This window comes from Augochlora pura, chromosome 9 (assembly GCF_028453695.1).
Source record: "Augochlora pura isolate Apur16 chromosome 9, APUR_v2.2.1, whole genome shotgun sequence".
Classification (NCBI taxonomy): domain Eukaryota; kingdom Metazoa; phylum Arthropoda; class Insecta; order Hymenoptera; family Halictidae; genus Augochlora; species Augochlora pura.
In genome coordinates, this window is record NC_135780.1 from 4,656,920 (window position 1) to 4,678,277 (window position 21,358).

Below are 21,358 nucleotides of genomic sequence, written 5' to 3' on the forward strand. Positions count from 1 at the left end.
ACCACAACCACAATGAAGCTCTTATGCCGGGAGACGGAAAACATACAAACATAGAGACGTTACACGCTCCCTGAGAGTAAAATTGACTGTACCACTAGACGTACACTAATTCCCAAAAATTACTGGACGCTGAATTAATTTGTAAATACAGAGAATTGTTCTGTTGAACTATGAATTCTAACTAGTGAGCCACGCCAACTATTCGCACAGTTATTTGAACAACAAATGGAAGATGAATGTTATCTCAAATTACACAAACATTTAGATTTTAATACAAATTAAGCTCGTGTTAATACATTTTTAATTAAAAGACAGTATTTCTCTAAATATAAGTAATGTGTTGTAAACAAGTGTGTTCATTAATTAGAAAAGATTTCCTGTACGATCATTGTTGACTTGTAATTAACTAATAATTCCTATGTCAGGCACTCCTTCAAAAGATAACTTTTTATACTTTTATTTCGATACATTCACTCACAATAAGTTCATCAATGTTAATTTGCATAGATAAATAGATGAACTGTAAGACTGTAATTTAAATTGGTGATTAGGAATGAATACACACGGTTCGTCGATCCAGCTTCAAGAGTTCATGTATATTTCGGTCTCGTTTTACACAAAAGTTCCTTAATGGCTGTTCCATAAGAAAATGAACTTCAATGGTTATCGTTTATTCGATATTATGAACCTCCATGTATTAACTTACATCGCGCAGGAAAACCCAGATATTATCACAGTTTCTCTTTCGCGTTGAAGTAACTTACAATTAGACACAACACACCGTGTTTCCTTTTCTCCTGTAGACAATATTACAATCCTAATAAAACGTCTGTAGTCGCAGGTGTAACCAGAACATTCGCAATACACCGAATAGAATTCTACAAAATTTCATGAAATTCAATGATTATCTTCGACTCTATTATACTTCTGATATAGTCGATCGTGAAAGCGCATTTCGTCGGATTGTTGGCAGTATCGATGTTACGAGTTATGTTCGTCCTCCGTGCTTGCCAGGCGATTATGCGACAAGGAGCTCGAAAGTTGGCGTTCGGTCGTCGAAAAGAATGCAGATGCTGTGGAACAATTGATCTCACGGATGGAAAATATTAACAAGAGACCAGATATGTTACGAATACCATAAGCTGGTCACATAGAGTCGACATTCTTTAACTTTTGAGCTCCGCGTTGCACCCACGCGCAGAACATTGATATCAATGTATTTCGTCCTGTTGAACGTCCAATTCGATTTAAAATATCCGCCCATGTGTAACTAATATAATCGCGTGACCAACATGTAATATTTGACCTTCCATAGTGCGCCTACGCCTAGAAATATTGGTGCAAACAGGAAACGATATGCAATGTTGACATGGTCAATATTGGATAGCTGCCCGTACGTTTGTTCTGTTATACTCCTAAGCTCGAGTATCAGGGTCTCGATTTCGGATAGTGTCACTGAATTCGTTCGTTGGCAGGAATATTATTCGATTTGCAAGCTCGTGGCTTGGATTCTTCGTTCCCGGAACGTCGAGTTCCGTTCACCGGTAACACCGGTCTAGCGTGTTCGAATATTCGTCGCTTAATATTGTATTTATTACTACGGTAAATGGTCTCTAATATGGTCGATAACGATTCAGAACAGCGAGCTAACTTTAAACGGTTCAAATATTTATTGCAAACTACTAGCGAGGAAAATGCCTGAACTCGAAACTACCAAACCCACGATAGAAGTAATTTCGTTAATCCGAAAATCTGGATTCTTTTTCAAACTTCGCGGGTCGAATCCCTTTTTAAAAGAATTCAAATTCTCGGATCGACGAAATTTACAGAATTAAATTAATACAGTTTTACAATACGTTAGATCGCAAGGTTGAAGAGTTTCTCTTACAACTGGAGAAAATCAGAATTCATCGCGCTTTGTACAATGACTCTCAATGATTCTGAACTTGGGACGATTTATAATGAAATCATTGAAAGATATTGCATATTATGCGGGAAGCTACGTTAAGATTCTCTTAAATAGAAGGTAAGTAAACGTATACCTATCGCATTTTACGGCTTAGAATAATTGTGGTAAGCGCTACATACAAATACAGAGAAAACACAATAGTGCGACTAGCATTAAAAGCGCGTGATACTAATATACAAATATATATATGTATATAGGTGTATCATTGTTCATTTCCCTAAAAGACAGTACCTATGAAAACAAAAATATTAACTCGAACTTCCATTAATCATTTCAATTGTAGACAGAGTGCACGAACTTTGCAATAAATCTAAAAATAAAGATCTGACATTTTCAAATTTATCATATCAAATTGAAAATTTGTATCTCGTTGATACATAAATAAAAAATATAATTTGTATAAACTAATAAATGTTTTGTTTCTTAAAAGTGAATTAGAAATATTATTGTTTTGACGGTGTCTCTCTTTCATTGAAATGATCAGCAAACAGACGGTTGAAACTTGAAAGCCCGAAATTCCCTTTTAAACGTAATCACAAAAAGTCTGTACCATTAACTAGGAAGCCTCTCGATAATGATCCATTTGTACATAAAATATGACGAGAGTGGCATCGATTGGGAATGCAATTCATAAATGAATTCAGGTCACTACAATGCTATGTCAAAGTTGTGTTGATAAAGCATACGTAAGTACCTTATTTAACTTTGAATCCAAATAAGAATTTCGCCCCCTGTTCTCGTTCCAGTCGATGATAAACTCGCACCCTTTTTACGTACCATTAGACCTTAACTCGTGCTGTTATTACAATCGTCGACAACTTTTGACACTCCCAACTACACACGATGTCATCATTCCGTAACACTAGCAGTACCCAGAAATAAAAGCGGTAGGTTTCTAACATTATCTATTGCGATTTTGCATGAATTTTATCACAATCCATGCTTGTCTCAACTTATTTAATAATTACTTCTAATAGGTATTTTTTCTTTTTATTTCGACAACCATAAGATAATAAATAAACTGTACTGTTACGATCTACAAGGTACTCCTAGTGTTGGAACAATGATTTTCTTTAAACCCATGGATGGATGCGTTTGCTTTTCACATTCCATTGTATTCCAATGGAAATCATTCATTTTGATTCGTTATTTTTATACTTTCTTTCTTATACTTTCTGTCGCTATCTTATACAATATATCCGACTTCTAGAAAAAAAAAGTAAAACAAACATTACATAATTAATAGGAATTAGTTATGAAATATTTAAACGATCAGCCAAATGATTTTGCAACAAATGTACGAACTATTAAGAACTCTTTTTCTTGGTAACACGAACTGCATAGAGGCTTTGTATAATAATAATTGTTTAGGCCTTAAATAGGAAACTGTAACCAGGACAAAAAAATTAGTGGAAACCGCGCTATACTTTGGTACTCGGAAGTATTTAATTAAATGTTTAGCGCAGCGAAACGACAGTTTTATTGACGAGACAGGAATAGAATTGTAGATTGAATTCCTCTAATTGTACATCTAATAAAAAATCGTTACAATTATTCGAGACGTTCCTCGATTTTTGTTATTGCATTTCTTTTTGTCTCCTGAATAACGCGTATAACAAAATGACTAAATACTTTCGAGCACTCCTACCTCTCCTATTGTTCTTAATGAAGTACGACTATTTCGTCTTACAACTATAATATAATATAATCGATTAAATATGTCTATGTCTACATTTACCTATCTGTCTATACTTAGAATGTAATATGTACGTACGATAGTCGCTTTTTCATATACTTCATAGAATTTGAAAGATGTGCATCTGTGCAACAAGTGATTCTTTTCGTCAATTATATTGATCTGAGGTCCTTCTACCTTTAGATATCTATTTATTGATTTTCTTTTTAATTATACGCCAACGTTATATCCATAAATTAATAACAAAATAAATAATATTCTCAAAAAGAAAAGAAGAGACTTTTCCCTATTACACGATCATATTTTTCATGAATATAAATAAATAAGTAAGCATAGAGAAATGAAATAAATACATGGCCGGTAGCCAGACTTAAATTCCAGAATCTTAAGTCTTTTAAGTTACCAACTATAGATTTCGCATGTGAGCACTAATTTTCTACTTGTTTGGATTTATGCTCGAATCCGATATATTTAAATGTCACTTAAATAGAAAATTTCCATATACTACCCTGTGCTTTAGAATGTAGAAAGACATTGAAATTGCGAGGAAGTTGCGTTGAACTATATCAAAACAAGAGTAATGATACCCTTCAAAACTCATTGAAATGTTTCAAAGTTTTGCAAAATTTACGTCTGAATTATCAAGAGGCAGTGCAAATTCAGTACTGATTTGACTGCATAAGCAGGAGAGAACCTTCCTCTAAAAGATAAAAGAAATTACTAAAAACAGAAGACAATTTACTAAAATTTCATTAGCATTTGTCCTCTAAAGATTAAATCTATTTATTTCCTTCATAAAGAAACATTTTAATCATACCAATTATTAATCTATTAAGCCTAAAGTATACTGTTTGTTTATCTTCTTCAAAGAGGTTCTCATCACCTTTGCAATACATTTGTTGAACACATTGGCACTTTAGTTAACACTAATTAATTGTACGTTTTTCAATACACTTAGTCGATATATTGTCGCCCAAAAGTTCAATCGCGTTTTTCTCAACTTTGTGTGTGCAAGGAGTTACGAGCTTCTCTTCCAAATTTCAGTTTTACAAAATTTAGTGTGCCACTTCGTATATGTAGTATTAAGAAAACATATTAAAATATTTAATAATATTATAACAAAATAAAATATGAATGTATAACAGCTTATTAAAATATGAAATTATAACGTAACAGAAAAATCAGTATGACAAATTTGTGGGCCTCTTAGATATAAATTAAATAAATTCAGATGAAAATATTGTTCACCAACATTCGTATAAGCTGTCATTCGAAAGGAGAAACTTTGATGAACATTGTCGGTCGTAATAATTATCCACCATACCACAATGCCTCAAGAGTAGATTGTAAATCTTTATAAGTATTGTATGTATATTGGGGAGTATCTATTGAAATTATTGATAGAAGAAACAGAATTTAATATGAACCTTACATCCTTGAACAAAAATTTGTAATCCGCTGACTAAATTGAGGTACTTTGTATAAGTGGATAAATATGATGACTGAGTATGTACTTTAACTCTCTCCTTTCAGGAAACAAATCACATAAATTGCAATAGTACTCAAATTTGTATTCCATCTTTTTGAAATTGAATATGAATTTAAAAAGACATTTTATCAGCAACCATAAAATATAAAACATAAAATAGCATCTTCAAGATTTATGTTCTGAATAATGCGATCAAACTCTCGGGTAGTAGCGTATACAATAGTACGCCAAAAGTTTCTCGCAATTTTGTTTTGGTCATGAGTAAATTTCAAGGCCCAGAACCATTTTTATCATGATAATGATCCTTTTTTGCGACTTCCATTCTCGTCAGAAGCATACAGTTCGAACGGGTTTTATAGTATCATAAAAAATGTTATTAGAATCATAGATATGGCACATAAAGTAGGAAAACTTTATAATGTTTTAATTTGCGATTTCAAAATTGATCGATACGGAACGAAGCAGGTTGATATTTATGTCAAACATTTGGGAAGATTGTTTCCAGGTATCATAAAAAGTAGTTCTGGTTTATGAAACACTCAAATGGTCGTAGACTGGTTTAACGTTTAGAATAGTTTGACTGATTTGTAGAGTAATTAAAATGTTCAAAAAGGCGCTTGTGATATTAATACATGTCGAGAAGAGATTATTGAGTTTAATGGAAACTATTTCAGTGAATAACGTTGTGTAATTTCGTAATACTTTCGTCAAATTTTACCAAAAAATTGCAACAACTCTTCATATAGCAGCCTATATTCCCTATTTTGTATTCGTCCACTAATGTAACACATTAATTATTCATTACACATTTACTAATTTCAAACTTCCATTGCTAAATCGATGAATATTTCTGGTAAAATAAGACGATATACAATGTTATCGGGGAAATTGTTCAATTTGACTTACGTTACGTATACTGATACGTATTTCACATCATTTGTATTTGATTTTCGTTACTCTATATTTTCACTATTTCTAAATTGGAACGAATCTCAATTTCCAAGGCTTGAAAGTGAGAGATTTTTAAAGCACTACTTCGTTTATTATATCGTTCCCCCTCAAAAAAAACTCAAAAGATTTGAAATGCATTTGGTGCATGGGTATAGTGCATATATCTGTTTAAAACGACGATATACTCTGAGAAACGTGTAATATTTAGGACAATATTGTAACGAGCGTTTCATTATGTTTAGACAAGTACTGACAAACGTACTATCTGCTCCCAATTTCAGGTATCATACTCTAGACTTAAATCATCTCGTTGACTACTTCGAGGCTTCACTTAAAGCTTTCAATAGTTCTCATCCCTATTATACTTCGGAGCCTGTCCGGTAAGATTTGATATATTCAAGAGCCTCATTATAGTAACACTTAAGCTATAAACTATTTGAAAATATTATAAGTTTTCACTTTATGTAATTTTCCGTCTATGTAAAAGAGATTTTTATGAAATCTACGTGTGCGGCACAGAATAAAAATGGCACCAGTCTTAGGATCGCTAAACCGATTTCTCTCTTAGATTATTGTTCCATTTAAATAATATAAAGTAATAATAGACAAATTCTTAAGTGTATAAAGTGTATATGAATAAATCTGTAAAAACGTGTTCGAAATTCAACTAGCGTGATAAATCGACAAAAACGCTAGACAAGTTAGCTTCAAAATGTTAATACATATATAAATGCAGAATGTAAAAGGTGACCTTCGTGTACGGAAAAAAGAATAGTTACTTTCATCAGTCAAATAGAAAATTGTTGAGCGACGTACAAATTATTTGGAAGCGTAAGTGTTTCGAATTCGTTTCGTTTTTCTACTGCTAAGAGAGTTTCTTTTTTTATGCATTAGCTACAAACACCTTGCTTAAAATGCACTTTATGCATGATACTTTCTGACTATCATGTTACCTTTTTATTACGATCCCGCTTTTTTCTCAATCGTAAAATAAATGACCGATTAGTGTCGCATATGGTGCAACATGAAATATAAAGTAATGTGTAATTAAATAAAAATGTTCGTTAAGTAATAAATGTGCAGTTCATGCACTAATTTAAGCTACGGTAATTTTTTAACTAATTAAAATCATTGGTCCACCTTACAAGTGTAAATGGCAAATATGTTATACTGGAGTTTACACATTAGTTGGTGGATCCATGGCGCAAATGATAGACTTCATTACGCTAGCAGCGGCCAAAGATGCATACGGCTGCCATTCTTTTATGCGTGAGCCGTCTTTGTAATCAGAAATACCGCGAATCACGGCGAAACTCTCGCGACAATTACCCAAAATACTTTCGACCACAGCGTCCATTTCGGCGTCGAAAGCTAGTGCCCCGAAACGGGCTGAAAATTTTTGCCTAAGTTGGTCATCACGAGCAATCTGTCTGCCGGATGCCACAGGTGCTAAATGAATTCGAGGACAACCATCGGTTCTAGAAAAGAGAACAAAGAAAACTCTTTGATAAGAATTCCTAAACATTTCTTTTTTTTCACTGGCTCGCAGAATAAATTTAATTCAAGAAACAACTGCGTATTCGCTACCATTGAAACACAAAGCATTTTTAGAAAGAATATAACCTATGAGGAGCAGTCTTAAAACATGTTAAATATTTAAGAGAAAACGACAAAATGTTTTAATAAAACAAATGTATGGTTGTATGAAAAATACAAATAATAACCTTTTATTCGTTGCATCTGAAGGGGCAGTAGGATGAGCTACTTCAATAACATCTCTTTCGCCGATAGCCATGTACAATTTATCTGATTCCGGTGGCGGTGCTTTGAAATCATGTTCCGTTTGATTGCTCAGAATATCTAAGCCATCATTCAGGTACATTTGCCATGGAGGATTTGTTTCGTTTTCAGACTACAAAATCATATAGCATCTAAATAATCAGTTCATATAATTCAATGAAATTCCGTAAAACAACAAGAATGTACCTGTTCTTTAAGATTTGCAGCTATTTCTTGAAGACATAAATTTGGTGGACAATATTCCTTAGTTTCGAAATGGTAATTACCGCTTTCATTCATTTTTGCACTTTCACAGTATACATAAATGTATTTATTGTTGAGAGGAGTAGGATGCGAAATAACAACATCCCCAAGTCTGACATGTTTATTATAGTCAGTGTAATGAGGTACACCTCCTCCAATTCCAATTAAAAACACGAAATCCACTTTTTGGAATGTTCCTAAATAAGAAATTGAATGGTTAGTGAATTACAAAATTAAAAAAAAACAAACTTTTTCGAAGATAAATAAAGAAAATATGATAAGAAGAAATCAAATTTCTAAGATAAATAAATACTCGCAAAATGGTAGAAAAAATTGTAAACAATCTTTTGTGTCGCTTGAGATTACTTCCTCGTTATGAGAGCCACTGGATCGTATGGAAACAATGGATTACCTTATCATTTCTTCTTTAAAAATGGTTAGAAAGACAATGCTGTGTTATGATATGAGTGTAGAGTTGAAAGCAGGCAATCCATTGTTTCTATATGGTATGATAACTCATAAAACGTCAAAGCCAATTGCTTCTACTGTAATAAAAACTTGTTTGCAACTCTGCAGTCATTAATTTTTTGATGCATATTTACTGATAACCATACCTTTTTACATCATTTCGCAAGTACTATCTTGTATCTACTGTACAAATCATAAACCCTTTTTTTTCAAACATGAAGGTTTTAAACAGTACTCAATCTAGTTGTTATAAATAATTATTTTTGCAAAATAAAGCAACTATTTTAATTAACATTTACCTAGTAATCTAGTAGTTGTATTTCCTGCTGCAGTCATTGCTTCTCTGGTGTGGCCTACAGTAGGCAATTTTGTACACACAATTCTGTGTGCACCAATGTTGCCCAATGTATAAACATTTGATTCCCCTATAACAAAAAGCAACCATGATTTACATTGTAAGATTTTATAGTGCCCGAAAATCGAAAATTTGTGTATGATACATGTGCAATGTGCTACTATCTGCAGACTGATATCAAACCTGTGTTATAAGTGGATAAATTATTAAAAAATTAATCATTCCATTCAGATGCAATTATATCCAGTATCTATTACTGAATATGTGATTCAATGAGTCATTTGAACACTCATTAGTATTTTAAAAAAAAACTTTTTAAGAAGTGACAAATAACTAGCATAACTTGGTTGCATTTGTAAATAATAAAATTTCTGAACTACTTTATGCAAAATATTATATTATTAGTCGTGTATCTTATAATCAGAAAGAATCATTATAAATGGTTAATATCAGTCATGTTTAAAGGGACAAAACAAAATGACGTAACAGCCCAATATCCACCCTCCAACAAACAATACAAAGAAAAAAAATAGAAGAAACATGAGAATAAAAACAAACTTATATGTAAATGAACTTAAACTATGCCCCTTCAAAATGTATGAGTAGCAGATTCAATTTATTTGATGAATATCCCTGAAAATGTAAAAATTTCAATATGAAGTGTAATGATTTTTCGAAACTTGAATAAGCATGAACAATTCTGAATAATCTCGAATGTTTGAATAGGATCGAATACTTTTTTACTTCGAATGTTTTCAGATCGGCTAAATATATAAACTTAGAATTTTCCGGACGAAAACAAATCTAATCAGTTAATTGGTCGTTAATTTAGATTTTAAATATTTTCCGATTTTGAAGATTCCAAAGTTCACAATTGTTCAACTATATTATATCCAAGTTTTCGAGATGATAAAAACATTTAATCCGATCCAAGTCGTAAACGGCTTGAGCATGTTCGATATCCGTTCAAACTTTTTAGACCCAGTATACATTGCAATATGCTTCAACAACTTGAAGACCCATCATTCGAAACGTTATATGACACCATGAACCTGATATATGACGTGTACAATATGATAACAATTAATAAATATTCTTCTTATTATGACGAAAACAATATTTGAATAAAAATGCTTCTGAATGACATTTTATGTAGCAAAATGGTTCTTCAATTCAAGCAATTGGCAAGCTATAACATTTATGTGACATTGAAACGGAAAGAGAACTATATTACAAACTACTTTACCAAAACGGCATGTTACACGCAGTGCTCCATTTGTTGCGTCTGTTGAGTTTGTCGTACCTGAAGTTTCATGCATTGTGAAATACACAAATTTTTCAAACACGTTATCTACTTTTAGCATATTGATTCGCGTATAGTACTTAAAATTAATACTTCTAACTAGAATTATTTTATACGACTTCCCAATAAAAAAAAAAGGGTTAACTTATATTTACTTAAGCGTCCTTTGTATATTCGTACATACACATAAGTTTTCTGCTCCATTGATACAAAAAAAATTACACATAATCGATAAAATATAATATGAAATAGAAATAATTGATATCTTACCAACAGTAGTGTAACGGACGTAAGTTTCTTTATTTTCAATCATTGAGTCAACTGCCAGTTTTTCACAATATTGTGCGGTAATGATGGCTATGGTAGGTTGTTTTGCGCTTGCCATTGTTGGCATTTGCTTTACCACCTAAAAATGCAAAATAAAATATTTTTATACTATCGTCTATTGTTTTAAACTATGACGCATCTAAGTGAAATTTACTTGAATCTGTGTATCTTGATGTACTACTCTTGTAAAAGCTCCATGATCCATTGCTTTCACAACACCTTTCTCTTGCAATTCTTTTAATTTCGCTTCGACAGCTGGAGGATCCCAACCATGGTCCCTGTAAAAAAAACGTGATAACATTTAAGTGTTTGTTTTTTTTTTAATCAAACACCAAATACATATAACTTGAGGCTTACTTTGCTAAGTCAGTAATTGTGACTGGATTTGGATAAGCAGATTCAATCAACTCTAACACCTTCTCCAATGTGAGTTCAACAACTTGACCCAAGACTGTTTCATCCGTAGATACTGTTCAACAAAGGAGTAAAACGTTAAAACATGGCACAATAATACAATGTGAATTTGTAAACTTGTAAAGCATATAATTGCTTGAAGTTGAGTAAATTATACATAATTAGCTTTGCAATCAAATAATATGTTGAAAATTAAATAGCTACAACTTGTGTATGCTAAATGTTTGTCTACCGTATCACAAATAATTAAAGAAATTGTATCTGTGGTTAAAACTAGGTCGCAACTTGCACTACTAATTCCTTTAATAGGATTGCCTACACAGAAGTGAAATCTAGGCATCCTATATGGCAGTAAACAATTATGAGTACAAGGTGAGTACTTTATATGGGTGTATTTCTTCTCTATATGGTAGCATAGTAACGAGAGATCGCTAAATAATTTATACCATGTCTAACGTGAATAAATACATACTAAATGTTAAACAGATAATAGATTAAAAATAAATATTCATGGTAATTTAAATCAAATATATTGAATGTCTTGAAACAATAGATAATAATTATTATTTGTTAATAGTCATGCAGTTCTGTAGAAATGCTTTCTAGTTAAACAAATTTGATTAAAAAAAAAAACTTTCCTGTTAATTTGAAGGTCATTCGCAGAAAATAAAATATAGTCAAAATTTTGTTGAATTCCTGTTACACTTTCTGAGTGAAATGTTTTAGAATGCTTTATAAAAATATACTAATGCAATTTGGAAAGTAAAAAACAAATTGTGTTAAGCCATTGTTGTTATGGTTATCATTGTTTTGTGTGAAGCAGCATAATGTATATCTACCGGTCAATACACAAATGAAACACATTTGTTTTTTTTTCATTTTTATCCTTCTTCCTATATTTCGCATAAAAACGAGACGTTAATAAACAAAATTCATTCATGATAAGATATATTCATTCTAGATACTTAAGCAAATAAATCTTTTCATTAAACTTTGACCGGCAAATATGAAATAATTACTCTTTTTACGTGATAGACAGTATGTAAAAAGTATCATGTAAATAATACAGAATTGCGATAAAGTATACAACTTTTTTCATTCTCTCCAACCTGATTTCCAAATATTCTTACATGGAGGGAGTGTGAACAGTATATGACCAGTATTAGCTGTGAATAACAAACATTTAAAATAAAATTCTTATTCCACACAACTAATTAGATGATAATACATAATATGAGAGCAATTGTGAATAAATAAAATGATTTATACAAATATGAATGTGGATTTCCTTTGGTATCAGTTACAGTGTACACTGAAGCAGTATTACTGCAGCATCTTTCAATGAAGAACCATTTAGTTCAATGAGCCTAATCAAATAAATCTTGCTGCTACTGCCTACTTGACAGTTATTTCATTAAAACGAGAATTACATTTTAACGTACAATCAGTAATTGAAAGCGAACCAACCAACTGCATAAATGATTCTGTATTCAAATTTATTTGTAACAAATTTTCAAATATTAACTAGTATAACTTATTAACATAAAAAATATTTATTTAACATTCTACTTACATGGCCTAGCTGGAAGAGTGATTGGTTCCTCTAACTGCTTCAATTCTACTTCTATCTTTTTGATGCTAGGATATTTGTGCAACATTAGCTTCATTATTTTTGTGATAAATCCAACATAATCTGCAACAAAAATATATACTGTAGTAAAATACTGTCTAAAAAAACTTTTATATAAAAGTATTTACAATAATCACAGGTATTACGAATAATACAACATGCATATAGTTAAAAATAATTCAGAATTAATGGGAAAAGACTACTATGGGAGATATTCTTTTAAATAACTCTTACCTCGTGGGAATTCTTGAGGACTGACTAACTCCCTAAAGAATTCTTGTGCTACACTTGGATGTTCAGCTTCGGAAAGCGCATCTATGAACCAAAACTGCAAAGTTCTGGATTCCTGGGTATGCTTTCCAGTTTGACCACTCACTAAGAATACTCTAAATTGCAAGCAAAGATGTGCCGGATGTACTTCACCATTTGTAACTATAACAAATTTTCCAACATGATGTTACACGCATATTAACAATATTATCACATCATACACGTTAAGAGAAGAATCTATGTACCAGCTGCAGCTTGCTTGTTAATAACTATTCCCTTGTGATTGCCTCCAGCAACGTGAACATTATTTTCATTTCCATTCTCTGCTGGTGGTTCTAAAGCTTGCCTTTCTATTATAATTGTTGTTGAGTTTGCTGTCTTGCATTTTGGTGTCATAACAATATGTTCTGTCAAATAAACACGTATGAAAAATATAAGCAAAAATGTTTATAACTCATGTAATTGCACATAATTGAAAAATTAGTATAGACTAAGATAATGTGAGAATTCAAGAATTATGTATCTATTTCCATGTATAGTTCATCACATATCTTCTTGTAACTTATCAAAGGTTCTATAAATAAATGAATGCGCGTATGCAGATTAAAATATTCATCGTCAAAAATGTATTTGATATTTTCTAACGAGTGTATTATTTAAAATGTTACAATATGCAAGTCATGAAACTTCGTTTCAAAGAAAAACTCATCACAAAATACAGTTAATAGTCTCTGAAAATTCACCTGTTCTACAATCACCCATTTTGCTTGAGTCTTTCTTTTATCTTGTACCTAAACAAAATATCTTGTAACACTAAACAAAAATACACTGAAGCAGTAGCGAAATACGAGCTTGTGCTGTGTCAACGATGAATAAACACGGACTGGTGCACGGGCTTGTTAACCGACTTCTTTATTGTCCCACCACAGTACGCGACTTGCGCCTGTCAAAATGAGAGCGCTGGCTAACCTCTTTCTTCTATTGAATCAACATTTTCTCATGCACTCGAAACACAACAATGCTTGAAACGTAACGAGCATAATAAAATAGATAAACATTCATTCACGCGAGGCATAAATAAGAGCATCCGATCGACTTAAGCGCTACTTATCCAGAGAAGAATTATCGATCGTGATGATGACACATGGCACCGCCCTACGCCATATTTATATTTGACTATGACGTGTGTGTGCTCCAGTTACGTCACCTCTGTTTTCGTGAGTCGAATTCGTCACAGAAGCTCTGTGACAGAGTGACTGAATTCATAACTGTTCGACAATGACGTCAATATCTGCCAATAAATGCACGATGCGCGATTATTAAAAATTTTCGATAATTTACGTAATCTATACGAATAAAAAATGTTTTATTATAGACGTTAACGAAGATCTATAAATTTTGTTAATAATTTAGGGTCCGCTGCATGGTTACGGATTTATTCAGAACGTCTGCCGTTCAACTTCTCTTGCGACCGACCAGATCTCTTCTTCGCCACCCGTCCTCCAATTTCCACTTGGCCCCCCTTTCTTTCAATGTTTAGCCGATCACTCATTAGCGACCAAACAAACACCATAGAACTTCTCGGAACCAGCGAACAGAGGATTTTTCCCCGAGCTTCGCTTTCAGGTATATAAAATATTTTCATATTTTGACCATGTTTACTTATTACAAATAACGTAAATGAAGAGATACTTTTTAATCTCTGCCGGAGTTATCATCTTTAACAAGAAACAAATAAAACTATAAGAAATAAAATGATATTTCAGAAGTGACCATATTAATTTGAATTATCTTTGCAGTGGACATTTAAGAGAACAACTTGATTTGTAAACATTATGTTTATGTAATTTGTATTCTAAGAAATACTTACAAAAATCCAATTAAAGTTGCAGTTCCAAAGAATTGTAAAACAATTATGCATAAAAGATTATGATCCCAATACAAATGAACGTTTCTTTATATTTTTACTTATATGCTAATCAACGATTTGTTGAACGCAATCTTTTAATATATTTTATTTAGGAGAACAATTCCAATTATATTTTCTCTGAAGAAAGTTAATCTGTACCGCAATTTTATTTGCTGTTTTTAATTCTTCAATACAGATAGTTGCCGATATGATTTATATGTTTCTGCGTAACTTTTCTTAATTAAGGACTACGTAATTGTTATGAAGATCGGCATGTCGAGATTAGACGTATCCTTCGGTCAGCGTTCTTCGCTTTACTGTTTGAACACATTGAACACTAGTGAGCTGAACAAAGAGCACCGTCGGTAATTTTTGAAACTCTATCTCCGCAGATAATGTCCGTGATAAGATTCCAAGCTTGTCGCACAACTGGGCACTATATTCTTTATATGGAAATACATCTACCGTCATAAACTAGTATTTTATTAAATAATTTTGCGAATTTTATGGGTTCGAAGGACCATCTCCCCTAACAGTGTACACAGTGTTCGAAAACCAATTTTACTATATTTTATTTTGTTATTTTGTTATATTTTATTTTTGTAATTATGCTATATTTGCAACAACAGTAACTATCAACCATATTTCTGTCGATTTCTGTATCAAATCTAGCGAGGGACCGGTCTTCCATCATTAACGTCGCTTTGATCCTTCCTACCCTCTGGAATTTCTTTTTATTATGGCAAGACAATGACACGAAAGTTCGCGAGACAACGTTTAAGACCTAGGAGTGGGTCACGAACGCTTCCAAGGGGGTCCCGTGCAATACGTGGGCCTCGACGAGTCCCCGAACATCTGGGTTCCATATCGTCGAGTACCCCAATCAAGTAAAACGTGCCGTTTTCCGCGATTGTCCAGGCGTTTTATAGCCGGGAAATTTTACTAAAAATCAATGAAGGTAAGCCATGTGCCTTGTCTCAGTCGGAAAGGCCACTTTTCGAACAACGGGTGACAGGCCCTTTACCCTAGCCAATTTCAGTGGTCCCAAGCACATGGGCCCCCGCCATAAACCCCGGCCAAGCAATCCTCAACGGCATCTTTCCATAGTAATTATGTAAATAAGGATAAATAGATTCGATGCTTGGTAACGCAGCAAAGAATAAACATGACTAATTGAAATATCCCGGTTTATGCAGCTGAACATAGTCGACCGTCATCGAATATTCCTTTATTTCACACCGAGTTTCTATATATAGATATGTATTATTTTCCGATTCAATGTGTAGCTTCCTGCTGTTTTATCGTTCGTTCGCTCCAGTCTGTTATATGTTTATTTCATCTCAAATGTATTTTACTATTTCACTGAAACATTTTATAAATAAACAATCATAAAAATTATTTTAATTCGGAATTAGAACACACAAATTAGAATTCGTTACGTTTTTTCAAAGTCAAGTTCAATTTCTCAGCAACTTCTTTAAACAATGTTCACCAAACTGAGATTATCATTTAAACATGCCCGTATAATTTTTAAATATGTTTTTCTCGATAACGTAGCCGTTCATGTAATCTCACAGTTCGAACAGGGTGCAATATGTCACAGAAATAATCTTCGTAGCATCCTATAAATATCGTCGAAGTTTTTTGATGAATTGTAATTCTTTGATCGCTGATTGGTATACTAAAATTAACTAGCATATAAAGTCATCAAGACCAGAAATTGCATTGTTTAAATTTTCGTTATAAACTCAGAAAAAGAAGTTGATAAATGTCCGTTTATATTTCGTATCATCTTTAAAGATTAAGCATCATTCTATCGTAAAAAATAGTAATACTATCAAAGTCTACATATGTGTATGTTCTTGGAAATCAATGGCAACCAGTGCTCGCTTGTAGCGTTACGTGCTTCTTAGTAACGATAAGTAGATATAAAAACTCCCCCGCACAATTTCTACGTTCTATACATACAGAGTACCTACCTATTTCTACTGCTTCATGCAATAAACGCGTAACGAAGGTTGTTCAACAATGGGTAAATGAAAATTTATCACTTGATCCAACCAATGCGCTTAGATAAAAATTTTTAATTCTTTTATCATGCCAACCAATTGCAATTTTGTAGCCATTGTCTAGTAAATTAATTCCTGTATTAGTTCAACAAAAATTCAATTATAAAAAGGTTATTCCGTTTTGAAAAACTAAACGACTTACGAGTAAAATTTAAAATAAAGTCAAGATATGTACACATTTTGTTTCTGTTCCCATAACATATACAAGCACATGGCTCGTATATTTCGATTATTGAAGTCAATGATATTTATCGTTCATCTTTTACTAAAACGTTCGCTTAATCTGACAATGAGATAAAGTTTCCCTCCGATAAGTTAGAGTAAAATTACATACTGCGCTACATGCATACTCTATCAGCATGATTCAGATCAGATATCACGATCTCCATTCAGTCATACAGTCTCGCCAACCACACGCTCAGAACTGTTCGCGAAGAAACAAGAAATAGGCTGCGCAGAAAGTTTTATTTCTGTGTGCTGGATTTGCGTTTTGTTCAAAATAAATTCGCGTGTTTAGTTCTGTCAAAAAGGGGAAAGCTACGTTTGCGAAAGTAAAGTTCGTTTTTCTCATCTCTTTAAGATTTATAGATCGGTAAGCATATACTCGTTAATTTTTTTTTAATAAAACCTTACAATCAAACCATGGTTCTATAATGGATCCTACTCTTGTGCACAATCAAGCCGGGAGCATGATTCGCGCGAAGATCGGTATAGAAATTTTCTTTACCCTGATTGGCTAATGATTCGCTGCTGAAACAAAATCTAATGCGGATTGGATGTACAGTAAAGTAGTGGGGATGCGCGTTCCAGCTCAGGGAGCAAGAAAAGCGCGCAGGAGTAAGTCCCATTACTGTATTCAGTGTGGTATTACGAACAGTGATCATTCTTCCTCGTGTGTGTATATACTATATATTCCAAGAATTCCCCAGACTGCGCGTTTGGTTTTTCCCTTCCTCTGTGCTTTATGCAACGTAACAATATAACCCGTAAACATTAAGAGTGAAGCGTCAGTGTAATGTAGGTTTCTGAACGATATTATAACGCAAAATTTTGATTAATATTGTTAGCGAAGTCATAAAGAAGAGATGCGTTGTTTGGTTTTTTTCGGGCACAACATTAATTAAAAGTGTCAAATAGTTCTGTTTCTTTTTTTTCTGCGACATCGATAACGAATGAAAGGTAACCATACAAATTCTAAATTTATTTTCTTACTTTGACAGGCAGCAACTTTACCTGTTATTTTATAATTTTAGAAAACTAACTATTTCGAACGTTCATGAATAGTTGATAGATTTATATTTGAAAAATATAATAAAATGTAAAGTTCGGCAAAATTCAATATTTTTTACGATGTAAAAGCATTAAAGTCATTTAAGAGGTTGGAGTAATTTTAAATAAAAAACGCTGAAGTAGAATAGTTACCAATATAAATTTCTCATTCTGTAGAGTGGCGTTCTCACAAGTTGTGGTTCGTCTCTCTACCGCCGACCGCGCGGTGATCACACTGTCAGAGATTCGAAGTTTATTCAAAACATTCATAAGACTATAAGTTTTACGTTATATTATCATAAATCAATTGACATTCGTTTTGAAGAAGATATGCACTTTGGAAGTTAATTTTTATTTATTTAGGTCCATTAATTGTCTATTACCCATTATAATTGCAGATTGAATTACCGACTAAAGCGCGGGAGTACAGATCGTCGACTTTGAGGTGTTTTAACAAATGACTGAAGTAATCATGGCGAGTAATGGGACTAGTAAAGGTAAAAATTCATAGTTATCAATCAATCTACTAACTGCACTAATCTTTCTTTTTTACATTACGTTATAACATGATAAGAATTTTTCTACTTTAATCTGTACATTTCTTTGTTTCCGCTGTGTCTCCGCTTGATGGCGTCGATGCAACAGACGATACGATGGTGGACGACTTGATAGCAAAAGTAAAGTCACTGGGATTAACTAAGGATGTGAATGCTAGTGGAAGCTATGACCAATGTATGATCTGCGCACAAGTACCATTATCAAATATTCAAATGGCTGTGTTCCACACATTGCACGAAATAATTAACCAGAAAGCACCCAAAATTATCCTGATCGACGCGCCGAGCGGAACAGGCAAAACTCACATTTTATCTTCCTTGGCACAGTATGACGAAACAAAAACACATTTCGCTGTATTCAGAAGAGATCAAGCGAGCGAGCTTTTATTGAGACAAATCGACGCGTTCACGTACGTTTCCTACAACATGCATAACTTTAAATTAAACTATGTGGAGGCGCTGAAAATGTTCGATGTGGGTGGTCTAGACAACGTTGATACACTTTTTAAGTTTATTACGTACGCAGCGAATTACGCATATATTTCTGATGTTGTAAAAACCGTTATCCTGGATGCGTACACTATAGTTTCACCACTCATGTTATTGTTGTTGTACATAGTATCGTTAAAGTACAAAATAACTTTAATTTTCGCCGGTAACAGATTGCAACTAAGTTCTATTAACACTTGTTCACAGCTCCACAATAGAAATAATTTTGATTTGATTGAGCTATTTCAAGATCTAACAATAAACGAGCTAACTGCCAATTTGCGTTCCGATGACAAGAATTTTATAGAAAAAGTGTCAAGTTTTCGTGACATGATTGCCAGCTACAAAGCTAAAAAAACTGTTCCATTTCATTTTAATTTACGTTATTTTCTCTACACTCTTTTTCGAAACAAGTTCGACCCAAGAATTCAAGAAAATTTTGCTGCTCTTTACATGGCTTCGTTTCATCACAATATCACACAACGTTTATACCGTTATTTAAATAATCCAGGCTTAAATCTATTTTGGGTGGAGCCGTTTCCAATGGTGCCTTTTAATTCCAATGAGAACAGTCGAAGGAAACACAAATTTTTTCCAGGATTGCTTTTGGTGAAAGGTTTTAAATACTTTTATGTTACTAGTTCAGGTGTTCACCATATTGTTGTATTAGAGGAGTTGCGTTTTGTTGATGATGTTTTGACACAGTTAGATATTCGTTATGCAGATTCAGGCAAATTGCATACAATTGGACGTGAAAAACTGAATTACTACCAAATTCTACCAGCCTATCGTAGATGGTTGGAGTATATGCAGCATCCAAAAAGCAAGATTGAACCTATCTATCAATTTCCATTGAAGCCATATACATTGACATATCACGCTGCTTTAGGCCGTACAATCAGCGATACTGTCGAATTTAGTACAAATTGTTCTGACGCTAGTAGTATTTACGTCGGCCTTTGTAGTTTACCATCAGAATCATATATTCACAAGTTTCATGCTGCAGAAGATTTCTTAAGTTTTCTGGCAACAGATTTTATGGCGAGTGTTGATAAGGAAAAGTATTATTATCGTTATTCGTCGCACGATGCTGGTTTCGATATCTATGAATATCTTGGCCAACCAGACGGCGAGGAGTTCTTAAAGTCGTATTTTATGGGAATTGGATGGGTGACTGTGAATGATATCAACGTGTTCGAGGATAAGAAACGGATGGATTTCTTGCGTATTAAACGTAGTGTATATGAGAAGAAAAAAATACAGTTAAAGGAGTCGAAACCTACAGCGTTAATGGAAATGACTAAATTCGTTAAAGATAATCCATCTGTGATAATTGATACTATGAAAAATATACAGAGTAATAAGAATAATACGGATATTTTTGATGTTAGAAATATGAAATCTAAAAAATGGAGAGGGTCACAGATATACAAATCTTTGGCAGATGTATATAGTCAGTGGTTTTTACGGGAGAAAGCAAAAGATAAAGAAACGTAAGCTGTACTTTCTATCTCTTTATATCATTATTTGATGCTGCATAAATTTATATGATATAAGTATTTTGAGTTCCTTGTACTAAGAAGTTAGTAGATAATATTGTTTATTATATATATATATATAAATAGTATATTTGTGTTAAAATATACAGATATATATTTTTATTAAATTTATCGCCATGGTTAAGAAATTATCCAAGATAGTTTAAATAAACAATATTTTTGAAAATTTATTACGAATAAAATGAAAATCATTTATTACGAATTATACTTTGATAGTTCTATTAATATGTTCTTAAGTAAAACCAATTTTGATACGACATTGTTTTATGTATTTTATTGAAATAAGCTATTATTATTATTATTATTATTATTTTAAGTTATAATGTTCATTTAGATGTTTTTATTTTGTTTATTGTATTACCTTCTTGGCACCAAAGCGTTTTGTAACTTTTATGATTTAATAACTGTATTTTCGTATAAGTGGTTAACTAGATTACACTGTTATAGAAAGTTCCTAAATAAATTATATTATTATAAATACGTTATATTATTTTGTGTATTGTTATATTCCATGATTTCGATAAGAACATTATTGTATAATAACTTACATAGTTCATAAAGAATATATAATTCATATTCATTTGAGAAAAG

The 21,358-nt window shown here is 32.6% G+C and overlaps 2 protein-coding genes and 1 long non-coding RNA gene across 7 annotated transcripts; 1 reads left to right on the forward strand and 2 right to left on the reverse strand.

The window, feature by feature from the left end:
- Window positions 1-575: 575 nt before the first annotated feature.
- LOC144474909 (uncharacterized) lies at window positions 576-14,070 on the reverse strand. 3 transcript variants are annotated; one of them, XM_078190298.1, is made up of 12 exons: window positions 13,840-14,070; window positions 13,161-13,322; window positions 12,880-13,077; window positions 12,589-12,708; window positions 10,959-11,070; window positions 10,756-10,879; window positions 10,545-10,680; window positions 10,218-10,274; window positions 8,916-9,041; window positions 8,092-8,345; window positions 7,830-8,017; window positions 576-7,583 (listed from the first exon to the last, which is right to left on the reverse strand). In XM_078190298.1, the coding sequence occupies exons 2-12, from the start codon at window positions 13,309-13,311 to the stop codon at window positions 7,283-7,285; spliced, it is 1,767 nt and encodes a 588-aa protein (XP_078046424.1). In that variant the 5' UTR covers window positions 13,312-13,322; window positions 13,840-14,070; the 3' UTR covers window positions 576-7,282. The 3 variants fall into 3 exon arrangements, with proteins under 3 accessions (XP_078046424.1, XP_078046422.1, XP_078046425.1); XM_078190296.1 differs by having other exon boundaries at window positions 13,659-14,070; XM_078190299.1 differs by lacking the exon at window positions 10,218-10,274 and having other exon boundaries at window positions 13,659-14,070.
- Window positions 14,071-14,791: 721 nt separating this feature from the next.
- On the reverse strand, window positions 14,792-17,323 carry LOC144475056 (uncharacterized). The gene is made up of 3 exons (XR_013494807.1): window positions 17,036-17,323; window positions 16,804-16,953; window positions 14,792-16,186 (listed from the first exon to the last, which is right to left on the reverse strand). It is a non-coding gene; the product is annotated as an uncharacterized LOC144475056 (long non-coding RNA).
- A 35-nt stretch (window positions 17,324-17,358) lies between these two features.
- Window positions 17,359-21,252, forward strand: Napi-t (Na[+]-dependent inorganic phosphate cotransporter). Of its 3 annotated transcripts, XM_078190599.1 has the most exons (4): window positions 17,764-18,072; window positions 18,561-18,659; window positions 18,808-19,824; window positions 19,933-21,252. In XM_078190599.1, the coding sequence occupies exons 2-4, from the start codon at window positions 18,620-18,622 to the stop codon at window positions 20,703-20,705; spliced, it is 1,830 nt and encodes a 609-aa protein (XP_078046725.1). In that variant the 5' UTR covers window positions 17,764-18,072; window positions 18,561-18,619; the 3' UTR covers window positions 20,706-21,252. The 3 variants fall into 3 exon arrangements, with proteins under 3 accessions (XP_078046724.1, XP_078046725.1, XP_078046723.1); XM_078190598.1 differs by lacking the exon at window positions 17,764-18,072 and adding an exon at window positions 17,359-17,485 and having other exon boundaries at window positions 18,808-21,252; XM_078190597.1 differs by having other exon boundaries at window positions 18,808-21,252.
- Window positions 21,253-21,358: the final 106 nt, after the last annotated feature.

Bases quoted from the DNA above. Each gene is read 5' to 3' on its own strand.
- LOC144474909 (XM_078190296.1), bottom strand. The intron at 10,681-10,755 runs GTAAATTTCACT...TTGCATTTTTAG, and splicing joins ATCAAGATACACAGATTCAA to GTGGTAAAGCAAATGCCAAC. The intron at 8,018-8,091 runs GTACATTCTTGT...ATGATTTTGTAG, and splicing joins CTGCAAATCTTAAAGAACAG to TCTGAAAACGAAACAAATCC.
- Napi-t (XM_078190598.1), top strand. From the start codon at position 18,620: ATGACTGAAGTAATCATGGCGAGTAATGGGACTAGTAAAG. The intron at 18,660-18,807 runs GTAAAAATTCAT...TCGATGCAACAG, and splicing joins GAGTAATGGGACTAGTAAAG to ACGATACGATGGTGGACGAC.